Genomic DNA, 27,257 nt, shown 5'->3' with positions numbered 1-27,257 from the left:
TTTTAATCGATGACAATTTGAATGCCCAGAAATATTGTGAGGAGGCCCATTTTTTTAAGGTACTGTATCTTTGACCAACAGATGCATATTAGTATTCCCAGTCATGTGAAATCTATAGATTAGAGCCTAATGGATTTATTTAAATTGACTGATTACCTTATATGAACTGTAACTCTAATGCAATATATTGACTTATAAATCAAAAGGTATTTGTTTGTGGAAAGTGATTTGCATTCTGGAAAGTGATTTACATTTGTGGAAAGTGATTTGCATTCTGGAAAGTGATTTACATTTGTGGATTGGTACTTATTTGTACAGATCATAAAACACGAATACAAAATGCATGCTGCGTGTTCACAAAACATTTGGCGTGATATTGATCCCATAATAGTACCAGCTTGTCACAGATTGCACCACCAAGACATGGACATACTACCTAAGAGTCGGGGCTCGGACCCTCATTGGCTGAATATGCTCTCCACCCTTTTCAGCAGCTTTTCAGGAAAAAACCTGTAATTTCTGCATTTGTCGATTTCATTACTGTAACAGTTTCCGAGAACGACCAACAGGACGGCATCTTACCTGCTGTAGACATCATGCATAAGGTTTTCTCCCGATTCAATGGCCCATGTTTGGATCGGGTAAAATACTCCTACAATGCCTTTACTGGCTTGGCCAAATTCCATCGGCCTAGTGGTAAGTTACCTTGGTGATGTCGACTTGTAAACAGAGACCGACCACAAAAGACTCAAATTCTTGTTTGGATGATATGTATCTGTCCGCGTTTTTTGGTTTTGCGGTCTAGTTTGATTGTTTTTGTGGACCTTTTAGTCGGCAAAATATAGTTGCGGTCATTAGAACTTTGCACTTCATATTGCAGTAGAGGAGCGCTTGATGAGCGCAACGATTCAACTTGCAGTAGAGTAGAATAGCGCTTGATGAGCGCAACGATTCAACTTGCAGTAGAGTAGAATAGCGCTTGATGAGCGCAACGATTCAACTTGCAGTAGAGTAGCGCTTGTTGAGCGCAACGATTCAACTTGCAGTAGAGTAGCGCTTGATGAGCGCAACGATTCAACTTGCAGTAGAGTAGCGCTTGATGAGCGCAACGATTCAACTTGCAGTAGAGTAGCGCTTGATGAGCGCAACGATTCAACTTGCAGTAGAGTAGCGCTTGATGAGCGCAACGATTCAACTTGCAGTAGAGTAGCGCTTGATGAGCGCAACGATTCAACTTGCAGTAGAGTAGCGCTTGTTGAGCACAACGATTCCATTAATAACCTTCTGTAATCTTTATATTAGGCCTAGGTAAAACTTGAGCTTTGACAGTGTAATATATTATTTGTATTGTTTTTCACGCACAAACAGTGCATACAGGAAAAAAAGACATGGGGCTTTATTCTTTATTTTCAGTATGTGCAAATTGTTTGCAGAGATAATTTTGTGGTTGAAGTTCAGTTCACTAATCTATTTATTCACCTAAAAGCCTTATTGATAATCAACAACCTATACATTTGTTCAGTCTATTATAGAGGACTGAGCAATGAGCATGCTTTTTGGATACAAGCCGAGTCATTGTAAATATTTGAGCACATTAATTAGGTGAACCATTTGTTTATTGCATATTTGATATGATCATATTGTTGTTTTATTATTATAACCGATTTGTATCATTTTGTGCATGAGGATTTTAAAAGTTTGTCCTTTCATCTCACCTACCTTCCCAAAGTAACCTACATCTGTTCTACCAGATACAGTATCAGTTTTCTGAGATGCCCTAACAAGCAACCTGGCTTCATGAGATATGATAAGGTCATCCGTTTCCTTGGTGACCTTAAGTACATTTTATTATTCATTGATAAACCCTGGGAGGTTATACTTCTCCTTTTTGAGGAATTCAAATAACGTTGGCACACTGTCTTCACGTTGTCCTCCTCCCCATCTAAAATAGCCGGTAGAATTGATTGTACCTTGTAAAGCACTGAGCTGTCTGTTCAAACGACTAGTACACAGCTCAGACACCCATGCATACTCCACAAGAACACTGACCTGTTCACAGGACGTGCTACCTGTCCCAGACCTGCTGTTTTCAACTCTCTAGAGACAGCAGGAGCGGTAGAGATACTCTGAATGATCGGCTATGAAAAGCCAACTGACATTTACTCCTGAGGTGCTGACCTGTTGCACCCTCGACAACCACTGACATTATTGTTATTTGACCCTGCTGGTCATCTATAAACATTTGAACATCTTGGCCATGTTCTATTATAATCTCCACTATGCACAGCCAGAAGAGGACTGGCCACCCCTCATAGCCTGGTTCCTCTCTAGGTTTCTTCCTAGGTTCTGGCCTTTCTAGGGAGTTTTTCCTAGCCACCGTGCTTCTACACCTGCATTGCTTGCTGTTTGGGGTTTTAGGCTGGGTTTCTGTACAGCACTTTGTGACATCAGCTGATGTAAGAAGGGCTATATAAATACATTCGATTGGTTGATGCCACCAGGGGTCTCTTCATAGTACCCAAGTCCAGAACGGACTCTGGAAATCACACAGCCATTGACTACATGTACAGTAACTCTATTCCACATCATGCAATCAGTAAAGTCAGAGTTAAAACACAGATTAAACTACACCTTATGGAACGATGCGGACTGTGAAGAGACACACACACGCCAGCAGAGGCACTCTACACACACGCATGCATACGCACACACGCCAGCAGAGGCACTCTACACACACGCATGCATACGCACACACGCCAGCAGAGGCACTCTACACACACGCATGCATACGCACACACGCCAGCAGAGGCACTCTACACACACGCATGCATACGCACACACGCCAGCAGAGGCACTCTACACACACGTATGTATGGTAATATTATACATGTTGTATTTTAGATATGTAGTGGTGAAATAATGTTATATGTACCATTTTTATTCTTGTTTAACTTGTTTGGACCCCATGAAGAGTAGCTGCAGCCTTGGCAGGAACTAATGGGGAGATATAATAAACCCCAGGAAGAGTAGCTGCTGCCTTGGTAAGAACTAATGGGGAGATATAATAAACCCCAGGAAGAGTAGCTGCTGCCTAGGCAGGGGGGGATCATAATAAACCCCAGGAAGAGTAGCTGCAGCCTTGGTAAGAACTAATGGGGAGATATAATAAACCCCAGGAAGAGTAGCTGCTGCCTTGGTAAGAACTAATGGGGAGATATAATAAACCCCAGGAAGAGTAGCTGCTGCCTAGGCAGGGGGGGATCATAATAAACCCCAGGAAGAGTAGCTGCAGCCTTGGTAAGAACTAATGGGGAGATATAATAAACCCCAGGAAGAGTAGCTGCTGCCTTGGTAAGAACTAATGGGGAGATATAATAAACCCCAGGAAGAGTAGCTGCTGCCTTGGTAAGAACTAATGGGGAGATATAATAAACCCCAGGAAGAGTAGCTGCTGCCTTGGTAAGAACTAATGGGGATCCATAATAAACCCCAGGAAGAGTAGCTGCTGCCTTGGTAAGAACTAATGGGGGGATCATAATAAACCCCAGGAAGAGTAGCTGCAGCCTTGGTAAGAACTAATGGGGAGATATAATAAACCCCAGGAAGAGTAGCTGCTGCCTTAGTAAAAACTAATGGGGAGATATAATAAACCCCAGGAAGAGTAGCTGCTGCCTTGGTAAGAACTAATGGGGATCCATAATAAACCCCAGGAAGAGTAGCTGCAGCCTTGGCAGGAACTAATTGGGAGCTATAATAAACCCCAGGAAGAGTAGCTGCTGCCTTGGCAGGAACTAATGGGGATCCATAATAAACCCCAAGAAGAGTAGCTGCTGCCTTGGCAGGAACTAATGGGGATCCATAATAAACCCCAGGAAGAGTAGCTGCAGCCTTGGTATGAACTAATGGGGATCCATAATAAATCCCAGGAAGAGTAGCTGCTGCCTTGGCAGGAACTAATGGGGATCCTTAATAAACCCCAGGAAGAGTAGCCGCTGCCTTGGCAGGAACTAATGGGGAGCTATAATAAACCCCAGGAAGAGTAGCCGCTGCCTTGGCAGGAACTAATGGGGAGCTATAATAAACCCCAGGAAGAGTAGCCGCTGCCTTGGCAGGAACTAATGGGGATCCATAATAAACCCCAGGAAGAGTAGCCGCTGCCTTGGCAGGAACTAATGGGGAGCTATAATAAACCCCAGGAAGAGTAGCTGCTGCCCTGGCAGGAACTAATGGGGAGCTATAATAAACCCCAGGAAGAGTAGCTGCTGCCTTGGCAGGAACTAATGGGGAGCTATAATAAACCCCAGGAAGAGTAGCTGCTGCCTTGGCAGGAACTAATGGGGAGCTATAATAAACCACAGGAAGAGTAGCCGCTGCCCTGGCAGGAACTAATGGGGAGCTATAATAAACCCCAGGAAGAGTAGCTGCTGCCTTGGCAGGAACTAATGGGGAGCTATAATAAACCCCAGGAAGAGTAGCTGCTGCCTTGGCAGGAACTAATGGAGATCCATAATAAACCCCAGGAAGAGTAGCCGCTGCCTTGGCAGGAACTAATGGGGAGCTATAATAAACCCCAGGAAGAGTAGCCGCTGCCTTGGCAGGAACTAATGGGGATCCATAATAAACCCCAGGAAGAGTAGCCGCTGCCTTGGCAGGAACTAATGGGGAGCTATAATAAACCCCAGGAAGAGTAGCCGCTGCCTTGGCAGGAACTAATGGGGATCCATAATAAACCCCAGGAAGAGTAGCCGCTGCCTTGGCAGGAACTAATGGGGATCCATAATAAACCCCAGGAAGAGTAGCCGCTGCCTTGGCAGGAACTAATGGGGATCCATAATAAACCCCAGGAAGAGTAGCCGCTGCCTTGGCAGGAACTAATGGGGAGCTATAATAAACTCCAGGAAGAGTAGCCGCTGCCTTGGCAGGAACTAATGGGGAGCTATAATAAACCCCAGGAAGAGTAGCTGCTGCCCTGGCAGGAACTAATGGGGAGCTATAATAAACCCCAGGAAGAGTAGCTGCTGCCTTGGCAGGAACTAATGGGGAGCTATAATAAACCCCAGGAAGAGTAGCTGCTGCCTTGGCAGGAACTAATGGGGAGCTATAATAAACCCCAGGAAGAGTAGCTGCTGCCTTGGCAGGAACTAATGGGGAGCTATAATAAACCACAGGAAGAGTAGCCGCTGCCCTGGCAGGAACTAATGGGGAGCTATGATAAACCCCAGGAAGAGTAGCTGCTGCCTTGGCAGGAACTAATGGGGAGCTATAATAAACCCCAGGAAGAGTAGCTGCTGCCTTGGCAGGAACTAATGGGGATCCATAATAAACCCCAGGAAGAGTAGCCGCTGCCTTGGCAGGAACTAATGGGGAGCTATAATAAACCCCAGGAAGAGTAGCCGCTGCCTTTGCAGGAACTAATGGGGATCCATAATAAACCCCAGGAAGAGTAGCCGCTGCCTTGGCAGGAACTAATGGGGAGCTATAATAAACCCCAGGAAGAGTAGCCGCTGCCTTGGCAGGAACTAATGGGGATCCATAATAAACCCCAGGAAGAGTAGCCGCTGCCTTGGCAGGAACTAATGGGGATCCATAATAAACCCCAGGAAGAGTAGCCGCTGCCTTGGCAGGAACTAATGGGGAGCTATAATAAACCCCAGGAAGAGTAATGGGGATCCATAATAAACCCCCGCTGCCTTGGCAGGAACTAATGGGGATCCATAATAAACCCCAGGAAGAGTAGCCGCTGCCTTGGCAGGAACTAATGGGGATCCATAATAAACCCCAGGAAGAGTAGCTGCTGCCTTGGCAGGAACTAATGGGGATCCTTAATAAATACAAAAAAAAAAAAAAAAGTCTCTGTTCTCTCATCCATAGTTGTAAATCGTTGTATCCTGAGTTGACCTATATATTACATTATATAATGCACATGTACATATCAAAGTGTTTATTTTTATTTATTTATCCATTATTTTACCAGGTAAGTTGACTGAGAACACGTTCTCATTTGCAGCAACGACCTGGGGAATAGTTACAGGGGAGAGGAGGGGGATTAATGAGCCAATTGTAAACTGGGGATTATTAGGTGACCATGATGGTTTGAGGGCCAGATTGGGAATTTAGCCAGGACACCGGGGTTAACACCCCTACGATAAGTGCCATGGGATCTTTAATGACCTCAGAGAGTCAGGACACCCGTTTAACATCCCATCCGAAAGACAGCACCCTACACAGGGCAGTGTCCCCAATCACTGCCCTGGGGTATTGGGATATTTTTTAGACCAGAGGAAAGAGTGCCTCCTACTGGCCCTCCAACACCACTTCCAGCAGCATCTGGTCTCCCATCCAGGAACTGACCAGGACCAACCCTGCTTAGCTTCAGAAGTAAGGGTGGTATGGGTGGTATGCTGCTGGCAAGTGTAACCCCTATTTTGAATAGGACAACTAGACTGCTCAACTTGCACACACTGGCACACCTTGCCTTTTTGACCTAGGGCCATGGTGTTCAGAAAGCCTGTCTCAGCTAACTTAATTAAAGTGTAGGAAAGCCTAAGTACATGTAAGAAGGCATAAGTACATTTTAACTGTACCTGTCACAGTACAGTACCTTGACCAAGGGCCAAAGGGTCAGGAACCAGTTATGCTTCTAAGTCTAAGCCTGAAATTGCAACCTGTTCACTATATAGTGCACTGCTTTTGACCGGAGCCCTATGAGCCCTGTTTAAATGTAATGCGCTATATAGGGGATAGGGTGCCATTTCGGACACAATATAAGTACTTTTCCTGTGGCTACCTGGCTGGTGTAAAGTACAGTAACAGGCCTGGAGGTAACTACCTGGCTCGTTTACAGTAACAGGTCTGGAGGTAACTACCTGGCTGGTTTACAGTAACAGGTCTGGAGGAAACTACCTGGCTGGTTTACAATAACAGGTCTGGAGGAAACTACCTGGCTGGTTTACAATAACAGGTCTGGAGGTAACTACCTGGCTGGTTTACAGTACAGTAACAGGTCTGGAGGGAACTACCTGGCTGGTTTACAGTAACAGGTCTGGAGGTAACTACCTGGCTGGTTTACAGTAACAGGTCTGGAGGTAACTACCTGGCTGGTTTACAGTAACAGGTCTGGAGGTAACTACCTGGCTGGTTTACAGTAACAGGTCTGGAGGGAACTACCTGGCTGGTTTACAGTACAGTAACAGGTCTGGAGGGAACTACCTGGCTGGTTTACAATAACAGGTCTGGAGGGAACTCGGTTTCACCACAGGTCTTTGGTGTTAATAAATAGTAACATGCTCATGAAATCTCTCTCGCACGTCTCACTGCATTGCAACTGTCAACACATCTATTTTTGACCAAGGCTACGTCTGAAATTCCACCCTATACCCTTTGTGGAGAAATACTTTTGACCAGAGTTCACAGGGCTCTGGTTGAAACTAGTGTATGAGGAATAGGGTGGAATTTTGGATGCAGACATAGAGCTGGATTCAATCCGTATCGCTAAAATTCAGTACTATAGCGTGATTGAAATTTAAAGGTAATTTCCGATTGAGCCGACATATGCAGCGTTTAACAGGAATGCACTTTCCACTAACGTGGGAACATTGCCTTTAAATTTCTATTGCGCTGCAGCGCAGCTCTTCAGCTCTACGGATGGAATGGGGCCCTTAATTTTCTTTCCAATCCTTTCCTCTTCCAGGTGCATTATTTAAAAAGTCTGCAGTGAAACACCCACCCCCTGACCTCCCTGAGATGCCCCCATGTAGCTTTAATCCAGAAGAATACAAGGTACAGTAAGAATGTAGCTTTAATCCAGAAGAATACAAGGTACAATAAGAATGTAGCTTTAATCCAGAAGAATACAAGGTATAGTAAGAATGTAGCTTTAATCCAAAGGAATACAAGGTACAGTAAGAATGTAGCTTAAATCCAGATGAATACAAGGTACAGTAAGAATGTAGCTTTAATCCAGAAGAATTAATCCAGAAGAATAATCCAAGGTACAGTAAGAATGTAGCTTTAATCCAGATGAATACAAGGTACAGTAAGAATGTAGCTTTAATCCAGAAGAATACAAGGTACAGTAAGAATGTAGCTTTAATCCAGAGGAATACAAGGTACAGTAAGAATGTAGCTTTAATCCAGAGGAATACAAGGTACAGTAAGAATGTAGCTTTAATCCAAAGGAATACAAGGTACAGTAAGAATGTAGCTTTAATCCAGAAGAATACAAGGTACAATAAGAATGTAGCTTTAATCCAGAGGAATACAAGGTACAGTAAGAATGTAGCTTTAATCCAAAGGAATACAAGGTACAGTAAGAATGTAGCTTTAATCCAAAGGAATACAAGGTACAATAAGAATGTAGCTTTAATCCAGAGGAATACAAATTTTGAAAGAAAAGTAACCTTTATTTAACTAGGCAAGTCAGTTAATCACGACCGGTTGTGATACAGACTGGAATCGAACCAGGGTGTCTGTAGTGACGCCTCAAGCACTGAGATGCAGTGCCTTAGACCGCTGTGCCACTCGGGAGCCCAAATTACAGTCAGAATGTAACTTTAATCCAGAGGGACACAAATTACAGTAAGAAGGCAGGGTTTACATTAACAAAGTTGTCAAGCTTAGAACAGTGCTGGGTTTGAGTCAATTCCATTTTAATACAGTCAATTCAGGAAGTAAACTCAAATTCAAGATTCCTGAGCAGAAAATTATAATTATAATGCGGAAATTTTGAATTTCACTTTACTTCCTGAATTGACCCCCAACCTTGTTGCGAAGTTTCAGTAACAGTCTTGTCATTTTAGTATAGTGTGTATAATTTCTTGCCTTTTTATAATATAATCTACCCAGGACATTCATATTGAACATGGGATCTTTATTCTAGGACATGTCCAAAGAGCGTATGATGGACATTCGGAGGCAGAACTGCAACCCAATGACCATGAAAGTGACCTACTACAAGAAGCCAGTGTACATTCACCAGGGACACATGCAGTGGCTGTGGGACGTGGACGGGAGGCGCTACCTGGACCTGTTCGCTGGCGTTGCCACTGTCAGCGTGGGGCACTGCCACCCGTAAAAAAACATCATATACCCATCACTATCCACCTAGCCTGAGTACCCGTCTACAGTATATGGCTTGACGATGTAGTTGGAAAGAGCACAAAAACATCTGGGACCAGGCTACTGTATTTAATTGAAGTTCCAAGGATCCTCTGAACATTTCTAAGTTGTTTCTGACGTTGTGTCTCTGTAGAAAGGTGACGGCGGCGGCAGAGAAGCAGCTGAGAAAGCTGTGGCACACGACTAACATCTACGTGTATTCCCCTCTGCATGAGTACACTGAGAAGCTAGCTGCCACCCTGCCAGACCCGCTGAAGGCACAGTACCATATGTTCGCTTTGTTTGTTTTGTTTATTTCTACGTAGGATTACTGTGACGTTTCACCACCGCACACGCAGAACTTTATCTGCAATATTGGTCCGGGTTCCGCAGTTCCACAAGTTCCGGATGACCAAATGACCAAACCCACGGGCATCTATTGTATGGATTTCTATTGAGACAAAGCGCCATAATTGCAAACATGAATATCCTGTCTTGTACCTGTGTTTCCTGCTAGGTTATCTACCTGACAAACAGTGGCTCTGAGGCCAACGACCTGGCTATGCTCATGGCTAGGCTACATACAGGAAACTTTGACGTCATCACACTGAGGTAACCCTGGCTACGGTTTGGTTTTTATTGGTTTACTGAATGAATGTTCAACTGTGATAATAAGTGGTTGTTTTGTCTCTGTTCTATGCAGTGTGTTAACAGACGTATGGATAACAGTGTGTGGTGGTAGTACCTTTTACTCTCGTGTTACCTCACAGGAGAAGTTTCACCTGCTTCCTCACTCAAAACAGGGAGAACAGTCTGATCATAAACTAAACTGTGAATGAACTCTGTTCGCCTGTCTGTTGCAGGGGTTCCTACCATGGTGGCAGTCCACATACTATGGGTCTCACCTCCAATGCAGCCTATAAGTATCCTGTTGCCTCTGGGTTAGGCTGCCACAATGTAAGTATGAGATGGCGATCACTACTGTCTGTCACCAGGGCCGGCCCGCTTATTAGGCAGCCGCCTACGAGGGCAGCTTTTTCTGAGCTAAAACTGACCAAGACGCACCTCCATCAACACATAAAACCTCACATAATTATGCTCCAAAACAATGACCGTTTCTCTCAACCGGTGGCATTTGGGCTTTTTAGGTGAGCGCTGACACCGCCCTGTGATAAGCAGTGCCCACTTTGTCAAAGGCAAGGATGCAAAATATTTATCTTGTCCCTTCCCAGCATGCCTCTCTAGGGTGCTCCACCAACGTTCTGTCCAAAAAAAACTATCTGGCATAAATCATGTAGCAGATACAGGATATGTTAGAAAGAGAATGTGGCCTTTTCTGTAGCCTACAGACTGGAGATAAAAATGGATGACAATGTAATGAGACGGATACTTTTTACATCATGCAGGTTTCTCCAATGAAAAAGCCTAACCTAAATGCCGCCCAATCAACAACAAAAAATGATCTGGCATGTTAAACCAACAAGATACCCTAAAAACAAGTCAGGTCAAAGTGAAAAGGACAATATGGAATGGGCAATCAGGCTACTCAAAACTGCTGTCCAAGAGTTTCATCCCATGGGCTAAATTGTCATGATCAGTGGTTTCAAGTTTGTATCTGTCAATATTTTACAAGCTGATCATAGCGAAAAATAAAATACTTATTCTGCATTTCCCGCTGTGCAAACACATTGCCAATAGGTGCAGGAAAGTTCCCGATAAAGTCGGGTAGCTGATATTCAGAGCTTAAATAGCCAAATTGATTAGTCACAGGAATCAGGACTAATCAAGCCAATGCAACAGCCTGTTGTACAAATGGTGTGCCTACCACATGGATGGGCATTCATGATATTCTGTTGAGGGCCAACAATGGTAGGCTACACCCCAGTAAGTATGGGGTGTTGGACTTTTATATTCCACGTCCCTGGACGTTGGTTTTTGGTCCGGACCAAATCTGAAACAATCATAGACGTTTATGTTTGGTTCAGATTTTGTCCTGTCTGGACCAGCTTTGATTTGGCTCAAACATAGACATCTATATATGTCATCTTTTCAACTTTCATTCAGAACCAAAAATAAACCTGATATCAACACATGGAAATTATGTATTTTCACCTTTCATTCAGAACCAAAAATAAACCTGATTTCAACACATGGAAAATATGTATTTTCACCTTTCATTCAGAACCTAACTTCAACACGGTGGTGTGTATTCATGGATGCCAAGAGAAACAAAACATTTTTAAAAACATAAAATAGATATATTATCTTTCTTCTCTCTGTGTTTCATTCATAATTTCCCTTCAATTCGCAAGAGGCTGAATGTATCTCACTGGAGAAAGCATTAGAGCGAGTGAAACAACACCCCTCTGTCTCTGTACGTGTATCTCCTGCTGTCTGGTCCAAAGTAATATGAAGTTGCCGCACATAGCATTAAAATGCAGGAAGCCAGCTAGCATTTGGCCTCCCTTAAAAAAAAAAAAAAAAGGTACAAATAATAGCCAATCAGCGTTGAGCTAAAATGAGTGAGCTCAACTGTGAATGTTCCTGGCGCACAAAAAAAAGGGTCAAGGTAATCCAGTGTGGATTTGGTGTCATTCCGATCAAATTGTATCGAGAGCATACGTCATTGACAGAAACAACTTGAATTGTGTTGTCCTCCAGTGGCTAGCTAGCTAGCTAGAATTGGCCCTTTCCTAAATTAGCCATGGATGGAGATAGGGATTTGTTTTTTTTGTTTTTATTTAAATCTACGTACTGGCCAATGAATATAACGACAATTCTGAACCAGCCATGAATTCGTACATTGTGCCCCTGACCTGAGAGGATGGATGTTCCATATGTAGCTAGATATAGAAGGCTAATGTTAACTAGCTAACGTTGCCCGTGAAAGGAAGTTAGGCTAGTGAGCAAGAATTTTAGTCAGGTAGCCTAAGACAACTAAAAATAAAAGTGTGTACTGTACGACCGTTTTGAGTGATGGACTGTTTCCTCAAAATGAAAGAGAGGAGGATGGCTTTGGAATTTCTCTACAAGTCAACATGTTTTTTTTTCTACTTGCAAGAACACGCACTTTTAAATCAGAAACAGACAACCACATCATATTTAGCTTATGTTGATTGGATAAAATTGTTATTGCTATCTTTTAGTTGTCACTATTAGACTAAGTATAGGTGATTTGATGATGTTGACATGTTGAAGTTTAAATGGTACTGGAACAGTGGAGTTACTGCGACTTGCAGTAACTCTCTGTGGTTCTAAATCAATAGCTGTTTAGTGGTTCGAAAATGTTGGAAATATTAACTTGCTTGACCATGCTGTAGGTCAGTGGTTCCCAACCCGGGGTACTAGGAGCCCTGAGGGCACTTGGTCTATCCACAGGGGGTACTTGAGAAGACTCATGAGACCATAGGATTACTGGTAAAATGCACATGAGGGGGTACTTCAGGGGTACTAAGGACAGAGCAAAATTCAGTTGGTGGTACAGTAACCAAAAAAGTTTGGGAACCGCTGCTGTGAGTCATGTAACAGTTTGTTACATGCAATATGCTTTGTGGACTTCACAGCACAGATGTTGCTCTCCGGTTTTGTGATGAAACAAAGGTGTGGTTGAATTTATTCTGCCACTGTGTCTTCTTATTTTCTCGGCCTCAGGCCTATATATCACGGTGACAAGGCATATGAACTAACAGGTTATAGAGCAAACAACACAATTATCACAACACATAGGTTGTAATATGGCTTTTTTGGGGGGGGGGTGCTTCCCCTGTGATTTTACCCACACTACTGCTTCAATGTCTGGAAAGATGCATATATTAGACGTCTTTTCAACATTATTTTGCTTACTGGGACTATTCTAGTAGGGGTTGCAATTGTGTGGTCTCGCCTAGGGCAGCAGAACGGCCAGGACCAGCCCTGTCTGTTACTATGTATTAATGAAGTTTTAGGGTCCCAGAACCTGAGTTTGATGAATGACAGAATAGTCATTTTCCACCCATGACACTTTATATCTTACATTCTTACATTCTAAACTACAATGGCCGATCTATTACAGCAATCTAGGTTTTGAAACCTATGAAGCTATTTGAAGCTATGCCGCAGTGAGTATGAGACAGGTTTAATCTCAATTTGTCTCTTCTCCTCCCAGACCATGTGTCCTGATGTATTTGCTGGCCCATGGGGAGGAAGCAACTGTAGAGACTCCCCAATCCAGACCATTAGGGACTGTAGCTGTCCTCAAGGTACAGTAAAACACATATACACACACACACACACCGGGTGTAGTCATCTATGAACCACCAGGGAGGTCTTATGACTCTCCAAATTACACACACGTGCGCAAATACAGACACAACCCCCCCACCCAAACACAGACACAACCCCCCCACCCAAACACAGACACAACCCCACCCAAACACAGACACAACCCCACCCAAACACAGACACAACTCCACCCAAACACAGACACAACCCCCCACCCAAACACAGACACAACCCCCCACCCAAACACAGACACAACCCACCCACCCGCCCGCCCGCCCGCCCACCCCCCACCCAAACACAGACACAACCCCACCCCCCACCCAAACACTGAAACTCAGCATTAGGCTTAGACTGTATCCTGCCTTCTGGTTGGTTCAACCTTCAACCCACTGCAGCTTAGAGACGGATATATCCTTGAACACACTGAGCACAGGGTGAGATGGGGTTTATATCATTAGGAGTGTTTACATAGGTCATACGGATCTAGGAGGATCATTTGAGACAGTTTGCTACAGCAGAATAATAATCCTGCAGCAACAGGAAATATTAATTACATTTTTTTTTTAGATTGATACATTTTTGTGAGGGCAAATCAAGTGTGACATTACTTTTTTTTAAAGTGGAAATTCTAAACTTTTTAGAAGCCTTTTTAAACATTAAGTACACAAGTTAGCAGTTTGTGCTGTGCAGGAAAATTTATCAGCAACAAAACAGTGATCAAATTAGGCTAACATTCTACATCTGTAGCCAGGGCTTTATTATGTCATGTGACCAGGCCTATTATTACACTGCCTATTTTGTGCATTATAATACATAATGCTACGGTGATATTTTATCTATAGAAAGTCTTGATGTATTTTCCAACATCAACTGTTAATGCTGTTTTGTGCTAAATCCTGTTTTGTCTGTGCTAAAGTATGTCGCAGACTATAGACAGAGAGGGAATTTTAGTCATATTCAATCAAAACCTGTATCTGGTTGTAAAAGTCCAGTACTATGTTAATCCACTCAGTTGAATAAGGGTGAAGGTTACGCAGCAAACCTGAAAATCGATCTAAAGCCAAGAATACTTTTTTATACAGTCCAGTTCAAAAGTCCTATTTTTTTTAATCAAACATTTACCGTTTCCTAGAAAACTCTTGAACGTGTTCACTTTATAACTCCCTGTCTGTCAGCTAGTCACACTAATGCACATGGGAATCTGTCAAACAAGTTGCATGATCCCGTGTTTACACTACCTTGAAAGAGGAAGTTTTAAGTAAGGCTGATAATGTGTAACAGCATTAATGCTGTTTTTGGTTGTTGGTGTTGAAACACATTGTTAACCTTGATTGCTGACATGCAAAACATTTTTGGGACTATATCGACAGTAATGAAACAAATACCAAAAAGAGAATTTTGTGTTGGAATTTTCCTCCTAATTTACTTTCGTTCTTCAATTACAGGATCATGTACCGCGAATGACAAATACATTGGGCAGCTGAACGAGGTCTTTGCCACCAGCGTTCCCAGTCGTATCGCTGCGTTCTTCGCTGAACCCATTATGGTACAGCTTTTTATTGTTCAGTTATCATTCCAACATCTCCATAGCTACAAGAAGTAGGGATAAGGCAAATGATATGGCTCTAGACAAGAAGCTGTGACTAAAAACACATACAGTAAGAACAATGTAGCAGATTGCTATGGGGAACAAATCACAAGCTGAAGAAGCCAACTCTTAATTGTCTATCTTTCCAGCTCAGCTAACAAAGGCTAATTATCTTCATAGGGGGGGCTTAAATATATTTATAACTACATAAGCTACAGACTACTGGTTCTAGTGGTCATGCTTTAGCATTGTTGCACCCGAGTGGTGCAGAAGTCTAAGGCACTGCATCTCAGTGCTAGAGGCGTCACTACAGACCCTGGTTCAATTCCAGGCTGTTTCACAACCGGCCATGATTGGGAGTCCCATAGGGCGGCGCACAATTGGCCCAGCATCATCCGGGTTAGGGTTTGGCCTGGGTAGGCAGTCATTGTAAATAGTTAAAAGACTTGCCTAGTTAAATAAATGGTTATTTCTAGCTCCATATAATCTGACAAGTACAGGCAATTCAATTTACATTTAATTATTTATCTTCTAGGTCCAATATAAACATGACTCGTTGTGGAGATGTTGCATTACAGATTTGTCATGTCTTTGAGTGTTTACTGCTGAAAAAAAACAATTGTCACAGGATAGTTGTGGTTTCATATAGTTGTTATCTTACATTGCTTTGTGTATTTCTACAGGGAGTTGGAGGAGCTGTCCAATACCCCAAGAACTTCCTCAAGGACACCTACAAACTTGTGAGGGAGAGAGGTGGGGTCTGCATTGCAGATGAGGTTGGATACTTTTTATATATTCCATCCTTCTATGTATATTTTCAATATTCCTATTTGTTTATATATCATTAATTACATATAACAAACAACAACTATATAGATGCTTCAGAAATCATTAATAAGCAGGTCATCATGTTACATGTCAAAAGGGTTACGTCCACATTGATCTGTATGTCAACCATGTTTCCTGTTTGTGCCTGGTCTTCGCTGCATCAGGTCCAGACAGGGTTTGGCCGCACAGGAAGTCACTTCTGGGGGTTCCAAGGTCATGATGTCATACCAGACATGGTCACCATGGCAAAGGGCATCGCTAATGGATTTCCTATGGGAGCGGTTGTCACGACACCTGGTAGGACAGGAAGCACTTTATTTATTTACCACCTCAGTGGAGGGGAAGAAGGTATAGCACTTCACACTCTGTCACACAGATGTCCATAGCTACTGTTTAATAAAACAATGACTGCCTGACACATGCTGAATAGAATAGAAACATCTTCTGTCTTCCCCAACACACACACACACACACACACACACAAACAGGGTCAGCAGCAGTGCAGCGTCTCTTGATGGAGAGCGATTGTGGCGGTTTAGGAATGGAAAGGAAACTCCAGGGTGATGTTGATACTTACATTACGTATTTGCTCACTGCCATCATCCTTCAGTCAATTCAGGATGTAAATAGAAATTCTAATTCGATTTCTCCTAATTGAAAAGTCATCGCATCATGCTATACAGTGGAAACTAACTCTGGAACCTTATAGGTTCTATAACTGAGAACCCTAATACAGGTTCTGTAAAGACAGTGATACAGGTTCTGTAAAGACAGTGATAAAGGTTCTGTAAGGACAGACACAACCACCCCCCACCCACAGACACAACCCCTCCACCCCCCCACCCACAGACACAACCCCACCCCCCACCCACAGACACATCCCCCCCCACCCACAGACACATCCCCCCCCCCCCACCCACAGACACAACCCCCCACCCACCCAAACACAGACACAACCCCCCACCCAAACACAGACACAACCCCCCACCCCCCCACCCACAGACACAACCCCCCACCCAAACACAGACACAACCCCCACCCACCCAAACACAACCCCCCACCCACCCACCCAAACACAGACACAACCCCCCACCAAAACACAGACACAACCCCCCACCCAAACACAGACACAACCCCCCACCCAAACACAGACACAACCCCCCACCCAAACACAGACACAACCCCCCACCCAAACACAGACACAACCCCCCCACCCAAACACAGACACAACCCCACCCAGCCCAACTGAGAACCCTAATACAGGTTCTGTATAGACAGTGATACAGGTTCTGTAAGGACAGAGATACAGGTTCTGTAAAGACAGTGATATAGGTTCTGTATAGACAGTGATACAGGTTCTGTAAAGACAACAGTGATACAGGTTCTGTAAAGACAACAGTGATACAGGTTCTGTAAAGACAGTGATACAGGTTCTGTAAAGACAGTGATACAGGTTCTGTAAAGACAGTGATACAGGTTCTGTATAGACAGTGATACAGGTTCTGTAAAGACAGTGATACAGGTTCTGTAAAGACAGTGATACAGGTTCTGTAAAGACAGTGATACAGGTTCTGTAAAGTAAAGACGACAGTGAAACAGGTTCTGTAAAGACAGTGATACAGGTTCTGTAAAGACAGTGAAACAGGTTCTGTAAAGACAGTGATACAGGTTCTGTAAAGACAGTGATACAGGTTCTGTAACTGAGAAATGTGATACTGGTTCTAAAAGTGAGAGCCGTGATGTACAGTACCAGTCAAAAGTTTGGACACCTATTCATTCAAGGTTTTTTCTTTCTTTTTACTATTTTCTACATTGTAGAATAATAGTGAAGACATCAACACTATGAAATAACACATATGGAATCATGTTGTAACCAAAAAAAGTGTTAAATATATCAAAATATATTTTATATTTGAGATTCTTCAAAGTAGCCACCCTTTGCCTTGATGACAGCTTTGCACACTCTTGGCATTTTCTTAACCAGCTTCATGAAGTATTCACCTGGAATATATTTCAAATAACAGGTGTGCCTTGTTAAAAGTTAATTTGTGGAATTTCTTTCCTTAATGCATTTGAGCCCATCAGCTATGTTGTGACAAGGTATGGTTGGTATACAGAAGATAGCCCTATTTGGTATTAGACCAAGTCCATATTATGGCAAGAAGAGCTCAAATAAGCAAAGAGAAATGACAGTTCATCATTACTTCAAGACATGAAGGTCAGTCAATCCGGAAAATTTCAAGAACTTTGTGCAGACGCACAAAGTGCAGTCGCAAAAACCATCAAGTGCTATGATGAAACTGGCTCTCATGAGGACCGCCACAGGAAAGGAAGACCCAGAGTTACCTCTGCTGCAAGAGGACAAGGCCATTAGAGTTAACAGCCTCAGAAATCGGCAATTAACTGCACCTCAGATTGCAGGACAAATAAATGCGTTGTGTTGAGGTGTGAGGCAACATAACCAGCTAACCCTTCGAGGATCAGTCTCAGCTTTCAACAGGTTTCAGAGTGTAGTAATAATCACTATTGTAATGTGGTATTGATTTCCCTGGTTCTGGATTCCTCCACTTTTCTGTCCGTGGCCTGTGGTCTGTATCAAACGTTGGAACCCGTTCAAGGAACAGAACCCAAACCGAAAGTGATCTATACTGTTCCGGAAATTATTTTAAAAACATGGGAACTGGTTAATAACTGCATTTTTTTCCAGTCCCACAAAAATGGCAACAAAGCGCCTCTGCAAGCCCTCACTCATAAAGTTATTCCATCGTCTGCCAGCTGGAAATCTTTGACAGTGGGGGTGTAGGTTACTTGCCCCCCTCCCCTCTGAAGCATAGGTTACCTACAGATGACGTTACAAGCGCAATTAAGGCAGTTAACCCACTGTTCCCAGGCCGTCATTGAAAATAAGAATTTGTTCTTAACTGACTTGCCTGGTTAAATAAAGGTTAAAAAAAATTCAGAAATTAGAGAGCGATGTTTAATTAGAGAAGAATGGATTTACTTTTTCAATGCAAGTCAAGGACTGAGTGGACAAAACATTAAGGACACCTGCTCTTTCCATGACATAGAATGACCAGCTGAAAGCTATGATGCTTTATTGATGCCACTTGTTAAATCCACTTCAAAACAGTGTAGATGAAGGGGAGGATACAGGCTAAAGAAGGATTTTTAAGCCTTGAGACATGGATCGTGTGTCTGTGTCATTCAGAGGGTGAATGGGCAAGACAAAATATAAACGTGCCTTTGAGCGGGGTATGGTAGTAGGTGCCAGGCACAACGGTTTGTGTCAAGAACTGCAACTCTGCTGGGTTTTTCATGCTCAACAGTTTCCTGCGTATATCGAGAATGGTCCACCACCCAAAGGATATCCAGCCAACTTGACACAACTGTGGAAAACAGCATCCCTGGGGAACCCTTTCGACACCTTGTAGAATCCATGCCCCTATGAATTGAGGCTGTTCTGGGGGCGAAAGGGGTTGCAACTCAATATTAGGGAACTTTCCTTAATGTTTTATGCACTCAGTGTATATTTTCACATTGGACTTAACCACAAAAAGGTGAGGTGTTTTGAATTTTAGTGTTGCTCTGCACAGCTTGTTAGCTAGCTGGCTTACGTTTACTCTGGTCCAACGTTAAACCAACTCAGAAGTTCAAAGACATTCAAAGTTCCTCCATAGAAGCTCCATAGAGTTCCTCCATAAAGTTCCTCCATAGAAGCCACTAGGTATAATTCTGTGGGACTAATTCAGATAATGTATGTCATGACAAGATGCCTTGCGCTTAAAGGAAAGCTTGCTCACCCTCAAAATGTCAGTTGCATCTCTAGCCCTATCATGTGACTGGTAGCATAGTGTGTGTCTGTGTTTGTCTTTCAGTATGACTAAACCGTGCTGTTGCGGCAAAATACAATTTGCTCTTCATGACTTTCCTTTACAGATTAAATCACTTGCCCACTCCACAGCAAGCTGCTCTATCCGCACTGATTGGTAAAGTCATTTAATGTCGAGCTAAATGTTTAAAAATATATATATTTCAGTGGTTTAAAAAGGAACCGAAAGGAACAATATAAACATGTTCTTGATTTGGTTCTAACCAGTTGAGAACTTTGTCCCAAAAAAAAGAATGGTTCTGTTCAGAATGAAACGATTGGAAAATAGTTTTGGTTTCAACCCCTGGTCTGTACACACAATCAGGCAGGAATAAGCTCTGTTCAGTTCACACGTGTTCATCAGACCAGGGTGTAATCGGTTCAACATCCCCCTGATGACCCTCGAGTTGGGCCACACACACAAACACACATCAGAGGAGGCTGGTGGGAGGAGCTATAGGAGGACAGGCTATTGGTAATAACTGGAAAGAATAGGTATAAAATACATAGGTATCAAACATATGGAAAGCACGTTTGACTCCATTCCATTTCAGCCATTACAATGAGCCCGTCCACCTCTGACTGACACACACACTCTCTATCTCTCCTATGAATCTTTCCATGGAAGGAGTTTTCCCCTAGAATGATGAGGTGTGAAGTGAGCTGTCCCACTCAGCTCTTGTTGTGACTTGTTTTCCAGAGGTGGCTGCTTCATTTGCCAAGGGAGTTCACTTCAACACGTTCGGTGGTAATCCTGTGGCATGTGCCATCGCCTCATCTGTTCTGGATGTAAGCAGAAACACACCCAACTAAACCAGGGTTTCTCAACATCCAGTCCTCCAGTAGCCCCAACAGCACACATTTGGATTGTAGGCCTGGACAAAAACACAAATGATTCAACTCAAGAGGACTTGATGATTAGTTGAATCAGGGGTGCTTGTCCAAGGCTACAATAACAATGTGTACTGTTGGTGGTACTGGAGGACCAGGGTTGGTGGTACTGGAGGACCAGGGTTGGGGGTACTGGAGGACCAGGGTTGGGGGTACTGGAGGACCAGGGTTGGGGGTACTGGAGGACCAGGGTTGGGGGTACTGGAGGACCAGGGTTGGGGGTACTGGAGGAACAGGGTTGGGGGTACTCGAGGACCAGGGTTGGTGGTGCTGGAAGACCAGGGTTGGTGGTACTGGAGGGCCAGGGTTGGGGGTACTGGAGGGCCAGGGTTGGGGGTACTGGAGGACCAGGGTTGGGGGTACTGGAGGGCCAGGGTTGGTGGTACTGGAGGACCAGGGTTGGGGATACTGGAGAACCAGGGTTGGTGGTACTGGAGGACTGGATATTGAGAAACACTGAACTAAACTACCATCTATGATCTGAGCTACTGTTTATAAATCATTTTCTTCTGCTTTTCAATTTACTTTATGCCACATGCTTATTATTAGAATGTGCCCTAAATTGTTTTCTATATTTTAAGAGTATATTAGAGTACCATTAAAAGTAGATTTCAGCTTTAGAATTTGCATGTCACAGAAGTACACATAATTTAAAAAAAAATCATGGCATTGCTAATGCACCATGTTCCTTCATGTTGCACACCATAGAAATATGACTATAATTGCACTTCCATGTTGCAAGCCACCATTATTCTTGCACCATTACTCCATGTGTTAATGTTGCTAAATGTTCCACCATTATTCTTGCACCATTACTCCAAGTGTTAATGTTGCTAAATGTTCCACCATTATTCTTGCACCATTACTCCATGTGTTAATGTTGCTAAATGTTCCACCATTATTCTTGCACCATTACTCCAAGTGTTAATGTTGCTAAATGTTCCACCATTATTCTTGCACCATTAACTCCATGTGTTAATGTTCCACCATAGAAATAGAGTTGCTTACTATAATTGTATTTCACCACCAGACCATGGAGGAGGACGGCACACAGCAGATCGCCCACAACGTGGGGACTTATCTGCTGACAGAGCTGGCCAAGATGAGGGACAAGTATGAGATCATTGGGGATGTCCGAGGGAAGGGACTGCAGATTGGAGTGGAGATGGTGAAAGATAAGGTGAGAGGTCATAGTCCACACTATGGTGAAAGATAAGGTGAGAGGTCATAGTCCACACTATGGTGAAGGATAAGGTGAGAGGTCCTAGTCCACACTATGGTGAAAGATAAGGTGAGAGGTCATAGTCCACACTATGGTGAAAGATAAGGTGAGAGGTCATAGTCCACACTATGGTGAAAGATAAGGTGAGAGGTCATAGTCCACACTATGGTGAAAGATAAGGTGAGAGGTCATAGTCCACACTATGGTGAAAGATAAGGTGAGAGGTCCTAGTCCACACTATGGTGAAAGATAAGGTGAGAGGTCATAGTCCACACTATGGTGAAAGATAAGGTGAGAGGTCATAGTCCACACTATGGTGAAAGATAAGGTGAGAGGTCATAGTCCACACTATGGTGAAAGATAAGGTGAGAGGTCATAGTCCACACTATGGTGAAAGATAAGGTGAGAGGTCCTAGTCCACACTATGGTGAAAGATAAGGTGAGAGGTCATAGTCCACCCTATGGTGAAAGATAAGGTGAGAGGTCATAGTCCACACTATGGTGAAAGATAAGGTGAGAGGTCATAGTCCACACTATGGTGAAAGATAAGGTGAGAGGTCCTAGTCCACACTATGGTGAAAGATAAGGTGAGAGGTCATAGTCCACCCTATGGTGAAAGATAAGGTGAGAGGTCATAGTCCACACTATGGTGAAAGATAAGGTGAGAGGTCATAGTCCACACTATGGTGAAAGATAAGGTGAGAGGTCATAGTCCACACTATGGTGAAAGATAAGGTGAGAGGTCATTGTCCACACTATGGTGAAAGATAAGGTGAGAGGTCCTAGTTCACACTATGGTGAAAGATAAGGTGAGAGGTCCTAGTCCACACTATGGTGAAAGATAAGGTGAGAGGTCATAGTCCACCCTATGGTGAAAGATAAGGTGAGAGGTCATAGTCCACACTATGGTGAAAGATAAGGTGAGAGGTCCTAGTCCACACTATGGTGAAAAATCAGGTGCATTGTACAGTAAGAGCAATGCAAATGAACATTTTAATGAACCTGCAAATTAATATTTTAATTCATGAGTTAATGGCTAATTGGGGAGACCTAATCGCTTTTTGTTTACATAATATTATGCTCTTTATTCTCAGATGGATTAATAATTTGTCTTAATTAGATTAGTGAAATTATTAGCACAATTGGTTAAATGATTATTCTCTTGTTTTATACTATCTATACTGTAGTCTATATATATATATATATATATATACAATATCTATACAACATCCTGTTTAACCAAGAACTATCACTCATATAGCGTGCGAATTGAACGAGTTTCTGTGCCCTCCCACATGGTCATGGTCATGGTTCAGTTCAGATCAAGTTACTTATTAATCACGAGTAGAGAGTTCTGCATAACGACAGAGCAGGCCTGAACATAACCACTGTCCTAACCCTCCAACCCACCCAGTCTCCCTCACTCTCTCTTGCTCTGTCCTCTATCTCTCCCTCCCTCTCAGGCGAGTCGCAAACCTCTCCCACCAGCAGCCATGAGCGAGATTTTCGAAGACACCAAAGACATGGGTGTTCTGATTGGGAAGGGGGGAGTGTATGGACAGGTAAGGGAGTATATGGACAGGTAAGGGAGTATATGGACAGGTAATGGAATGGGGGAGTGTATGGACAGGTAATGGAAAGGAGGAGTATATGGACAGGTAATGGAGTATATGGACAGGTAATGGAAAGGAGGAGTATATGGACAGGTAATGGAATGGAGGAGTATATGGACAGGTAATGGAATGGAGGAGTATATGGACAGGTAATGGAAAGGAGGAGTATATGGACAGGTAATGGAAGGGAGGAGTATATGGACAGGTAATGGAATGGATGAGTATTTGGACAGGTAATGGAAGGGAGGAGTATATGGACAGGTAATGGAAGGGAGGAGTATATGGACAGGTAATGGAAAGGAGGAGTATATGGACAGGTAATGGAAAGGAGGAGTATATGGACAGGTAATGGAAAGGAGGAGTATATGGACAGGTAATGGAAGGGAGGAGTATATGGACAGGTAATGGAAAGGAGGAGTATATAGACAGGTAATGGAAAGGAGGAGTATATGGACAGGTAAGGGTGTATATAGACAGGTAATGGAAAGGAGGAGTATATAGACAGGTAATGGAAAGGAGGAGTATATGGACAGGTAATGGAAAGGAGGAGTATATGGACAGGTAAGGGTGTATATAGACAGGTAATGGAAAGGAGGAGTATATAGACAGGTAATGGAAAGGAGGAGTATATGGACAGGTAATGGAAAGGAGGAGTATATGGACAGGTAATGGAAAGGAGGAGTATATGGACAGGTAATGGAAAGGAGGAGTATATGGACAGGTAATGGATGGACAGGTAATGGAAGGAGGAGTATATGGACAGGTAATGGAAAGGAGGAGTATATGGACAGGTAATGGAAAGGAGGAGTATATGGACAGGTAATGGAAAGGAGGAGTATATGGACAGGTAATGGAAAGGAGGAGTATATGGACAGGTAATGGAAAGGAGGAGTATATGGACAGGTAATGGAAAGGAGGAGTATATGGACAGGTAATGGAAGGGAGGAGTATATGGACAGGTAATGGAAAGGAGTATATAGACAGGTAATAGTGTATGGACAGGTAATGGAAGGGAGGAGTATATGGACAGGTAATGGAATGGATGAGTATTTGGACAGGTAATGGAAGGAGGAGTATATGGACAGGTAATGGAAGGGAGGTAATGGACAGGTAATGGAAAGGAGGAGTATATGGACAGGTAATGGAAAGGAGGAGTATATGGACAGGTAATGGAAAGGAGGAGTATATGGACAGGTAATGGAAAGGAGGAGTATATGGACAGGTAATGGAAGGGAGGAGGAGTATGGACATGGAATGGAGGATATGGACAGGTAATGGAATGGAGGAGTGTATGGAAGGTAATGGAAAGGAGGTATATGGACAGGTAATGTATATGGACAGGTAATGGAAAGGAGGAGTATATGGACAGGTAATGGAATGGAGGAGTATATGTAATGGAAATGGTATATGGAAGGAGGAAGGTATATGGACAGGTAATGGAAAGGAGGAGTATATGGACAGGTAATAATGGAAGGTAATGGAAGGAGTATATGGACAGGTATGGACAGGTAATGGAAAGGAGGAGTATATGGACAGGTAATGGAAAGGAGGAGTATATGGACAGGTAATGGAAAGGAGGAGTATATGGACAGGTAATGGAAAGGAGGAGTATATATGGACAGGTAATGGAAAGGAGGAGTATATGGACAGGTAATGGAAAGGAGGAGTATATAGACAGGTAATGGAAAGGAGGAGTATATAGACAGGTAATGGAAAGGGAGGAGTAATGGAAAGGAGGAGTATATGGACAGGTAATGTATATAGACAGGTAATGGAAAAGGGAGGAGTATATAGACAGGTAATGGAAAGGAGGAGTATATGGACAGGTAATGGAAAGGAGGAGTATATGGACAGGTAATGGAAAGGAGGAGTATATGGACAGGTAATGGATGGAAGGTAATGGAAGGGAGGAGTATATGGACAGGTAATGGAAGGGAGGAGTATATGGACAGGTAATGGAAGGGAGGAGTATATGGACAGGTAATGGAAGGGAGGAGTATATGGACAGGTAATGGAAAGGAGGAGTATATGGACAGGTAATGGAAAGGAGGAGTATATGGACAGGTAATGGAAGGAGGAGTATATGGACAGGTAATATGGACAGGTAATGGAAGGGAGGAGTATATGGACAGGTAATGGAAAGGAGGAGTATATAGACAGGTAATGGAAAGGAGGAGTATATGGACAGGTAAGGGTGTATATAGACAGGTAATGGAAAGGAGGAGTATATAGACAGGTAATGGAAAGGAGGAGTATATGGACAGGTAATGGAAAGGAGGAGTATATAGACAGGTAATGGAAAGGAGGAGTATATGGACAGGTAAGGGTGTATATAGACAGGTAATGGAAAGGAGGAGTATATGGACAGGTAAGGGAGTTATATGGACAGGTACACTCAAATTCCCCGTCTGTCCTGTCAGTCAGGATCTGCCTGCTAGTAAGCCTTAGCTTTGTGGTCTGTCGTGAACCTACATGGCTCCAAAGCAATGTAACAAACCAAGTATCAGATCAGTCCCTTCAGGTTAAAGTTAATAAGTCCTGGGAATGTAGGGCGGGAGGACAAAAGGGCGCTTTGCTGTTTTCGGCTTTTGTCGTAGTATGCTATTTTCTGTTCATTTGCATATTCGGTTTGGGTAAAGAATGCACAGATCACTTTGACAGCTTGAGGATTTGAGGTGCCACTTGTTTTAGGAAATACTTCCGAACCCACAGAGGTTAGTTATCTATGAACATACTGTTAATAGCTTTTTCCCACTCACACCCGCTCTCTCTCTGACCCACAGACGTTCCGGATCAAGCCCCCTATGTGTATCACCAGGGACGATGCAGACTTCTTCTTGGCTGTGTTTAACCAGGCTCTACACAACTACATGGAAGATCATCATTAGGCCTGGTTTTCACCTGGTCACTTCTTTCAGATAGATCAAAGGAGGAGTACAGATTTTAGGCAATGGAGAAAAAGACAGGCACTTCAATCCCCATTCATGCATGTGCAAATGAAAGACGCTAGAGTACCCTCATCTCTCCCACACGACATCAACGCTCAAGAGCCCTACGTACAACATGCACGAAGATGGCGTTTGAGGTAGCCTGGACCCAGCACCAACAGATCTGGGACCAGGCTAGCGTTGGGGTGTCAGTCCACTGGAGATGAGCCTTAACCAGATTTAGATATGACACCATGCTTTGTGTTGTTCAAATTGACAACATGTAGACACTGGCTGGAATGCCGTTTTAACCAATCAGCATTCAGGATTAGACTCACCCGTTGTATAATGTTCAAATTGACTACATGTAGACACTGGCTGGAATGCAGTTTTAACCAATCAGCATTCAGGATTAGACTCACCTGTTGTATAATGTTCAAAATGACTACATGTAACTTTTTAGGCACACAAATGAGTTGATTGTAATCATATGTAGTAAACCTGGAGGGAAAAAGTGTTTATGTGAAGATTTACTGACACCTGTTTGTCTCTGTACTGGAACTCATTTTGTTGTAGGTTTAAAATGTGTATATAAAAATTTAAAAAAAGTTATTGATTAGTCTTAACTGTGAATATATTCACTTTTAACCTCACACCTGCCCACATACTGCCAGTGAGAGGGCCATGGACAAACTTTGGGTCAAAATCTGAAATAAAGCCGACCAGTATTGTACTCGTCAGTCTATTCCATTACCTTTTGAGTGCATGTAAAGTCCAATAGATCTTGAGACTTTGGGTAGACGAGTTACTTGCTTAGGTATAGATGAAATACATTGAGTAGGATGGTACAATTCATATGCGCTGGCTCTTTTCTCATCTTCTATTGCCCACTCACCTTCCCCTTTATTATAGTCTCTTTGAATTGTAATTATAAGTAGATTGAGAAACCCTTCATAAATAGATT

At 43.1% G+C, this 27,257-nt stretch overlaps 1 protein-coding gene across 2 annotated transcripts; it reads left to right on the top strand.

Annotated features, from left to right (window-relative positions):
- Window positions 1-482: 482 nt before the first annotated feature.
- agxt2 (alanine--glyoxylate aminotransferase 2) lies at window positions 483-27,026 on the top strand. 2 transcript variants are annotated; one of them, XM_029628602.2, is made up of 14 exons: window positions 483-696; window positions 7,691-7,779; window positions 8,879-9,069; window positions 9,251-9,374; window positions 9,614-9,708; window positions 9,960-10,053; window positions 13,241-13,334; window positions 14,802-14,902; window positions 15,628-15,720; window positions 15,937-16,069; window positions 20,341-20,429; window positions 21,562-21,711; window positions 23,217-23,315; window positions 26,150-27,026. In XM_029628602.2, the coding sequence occupies exons 1-14, from the start codon at window positions 597-599 to the stop codon at window positions 26,252-26,254; spliced, it is 1,557 nt and encodes a 518-aa protein (XP_029484462.1). In that variant the 5' UTR covers window positions 483-596; the 3' UTR covers window positions 26,255-27,026. The 2 variants fall into 2 exon arrangements, with proteins under 2 accessions (XP_029484462.1, XP_064863664.1); XM_065007592.1 differs by lacking the exons at window positions 483-696; window positions 7,691-7,779 and adding an exon at window positions 8,181-8,225.
- Window positions 27,027-27,257: the final 231 nt, after the last annotated feature.

The sequence above is a fragment of the Oncorhynchus nerka genome, linkage group LG22 (assembly GCF_034236695.1).
Source record: "Oncorhynchus nerka isolate Pitt River linkage group LG22, Oner_Uvic_2.0, whole genome shotgun sequence".
NCBI classification, from domain to species: domain Eukaryota; kingdom Metazoa; phylum Chordata; class Actinopteri; order Salmoniformes; family Salmonidae; genus Oncorhynchus; species Oncorhynchus nerka.
The sequence above is the reverse complement of the archived record's forward strand: the minus strand, read 5'-3'. Positions and strand labels throughout refer to the sequence as shown.

What these genes read in the sequence shown, in the direction of transcription:
- agxt2 (XM_029628602.2), top strand. Translation starts at nt 597, where the DNA reads ATGCATAAGGTTTTCTCCCGATTCAATGGCCCATGTTTGGATCGGGTA. An exon ending in AGCGTGGGGCACTGCCACCC is followed by an intron (nt 9,070 to 9,250) that starts GTAAAAAAACAT and finishes GTGTCTCTGTAG; the next exon opens with AAAGGTGACGGCGGCGGCAG. An exon ending in TTTGACGTCATCACACTGAG is followed by an intron (nt 9,709 to 9,959) that starts GTAACCCTGGCT and finishes TGTCTGTTGCAG; the next exon opens with GGGTTCCTACCATGGTGGCA.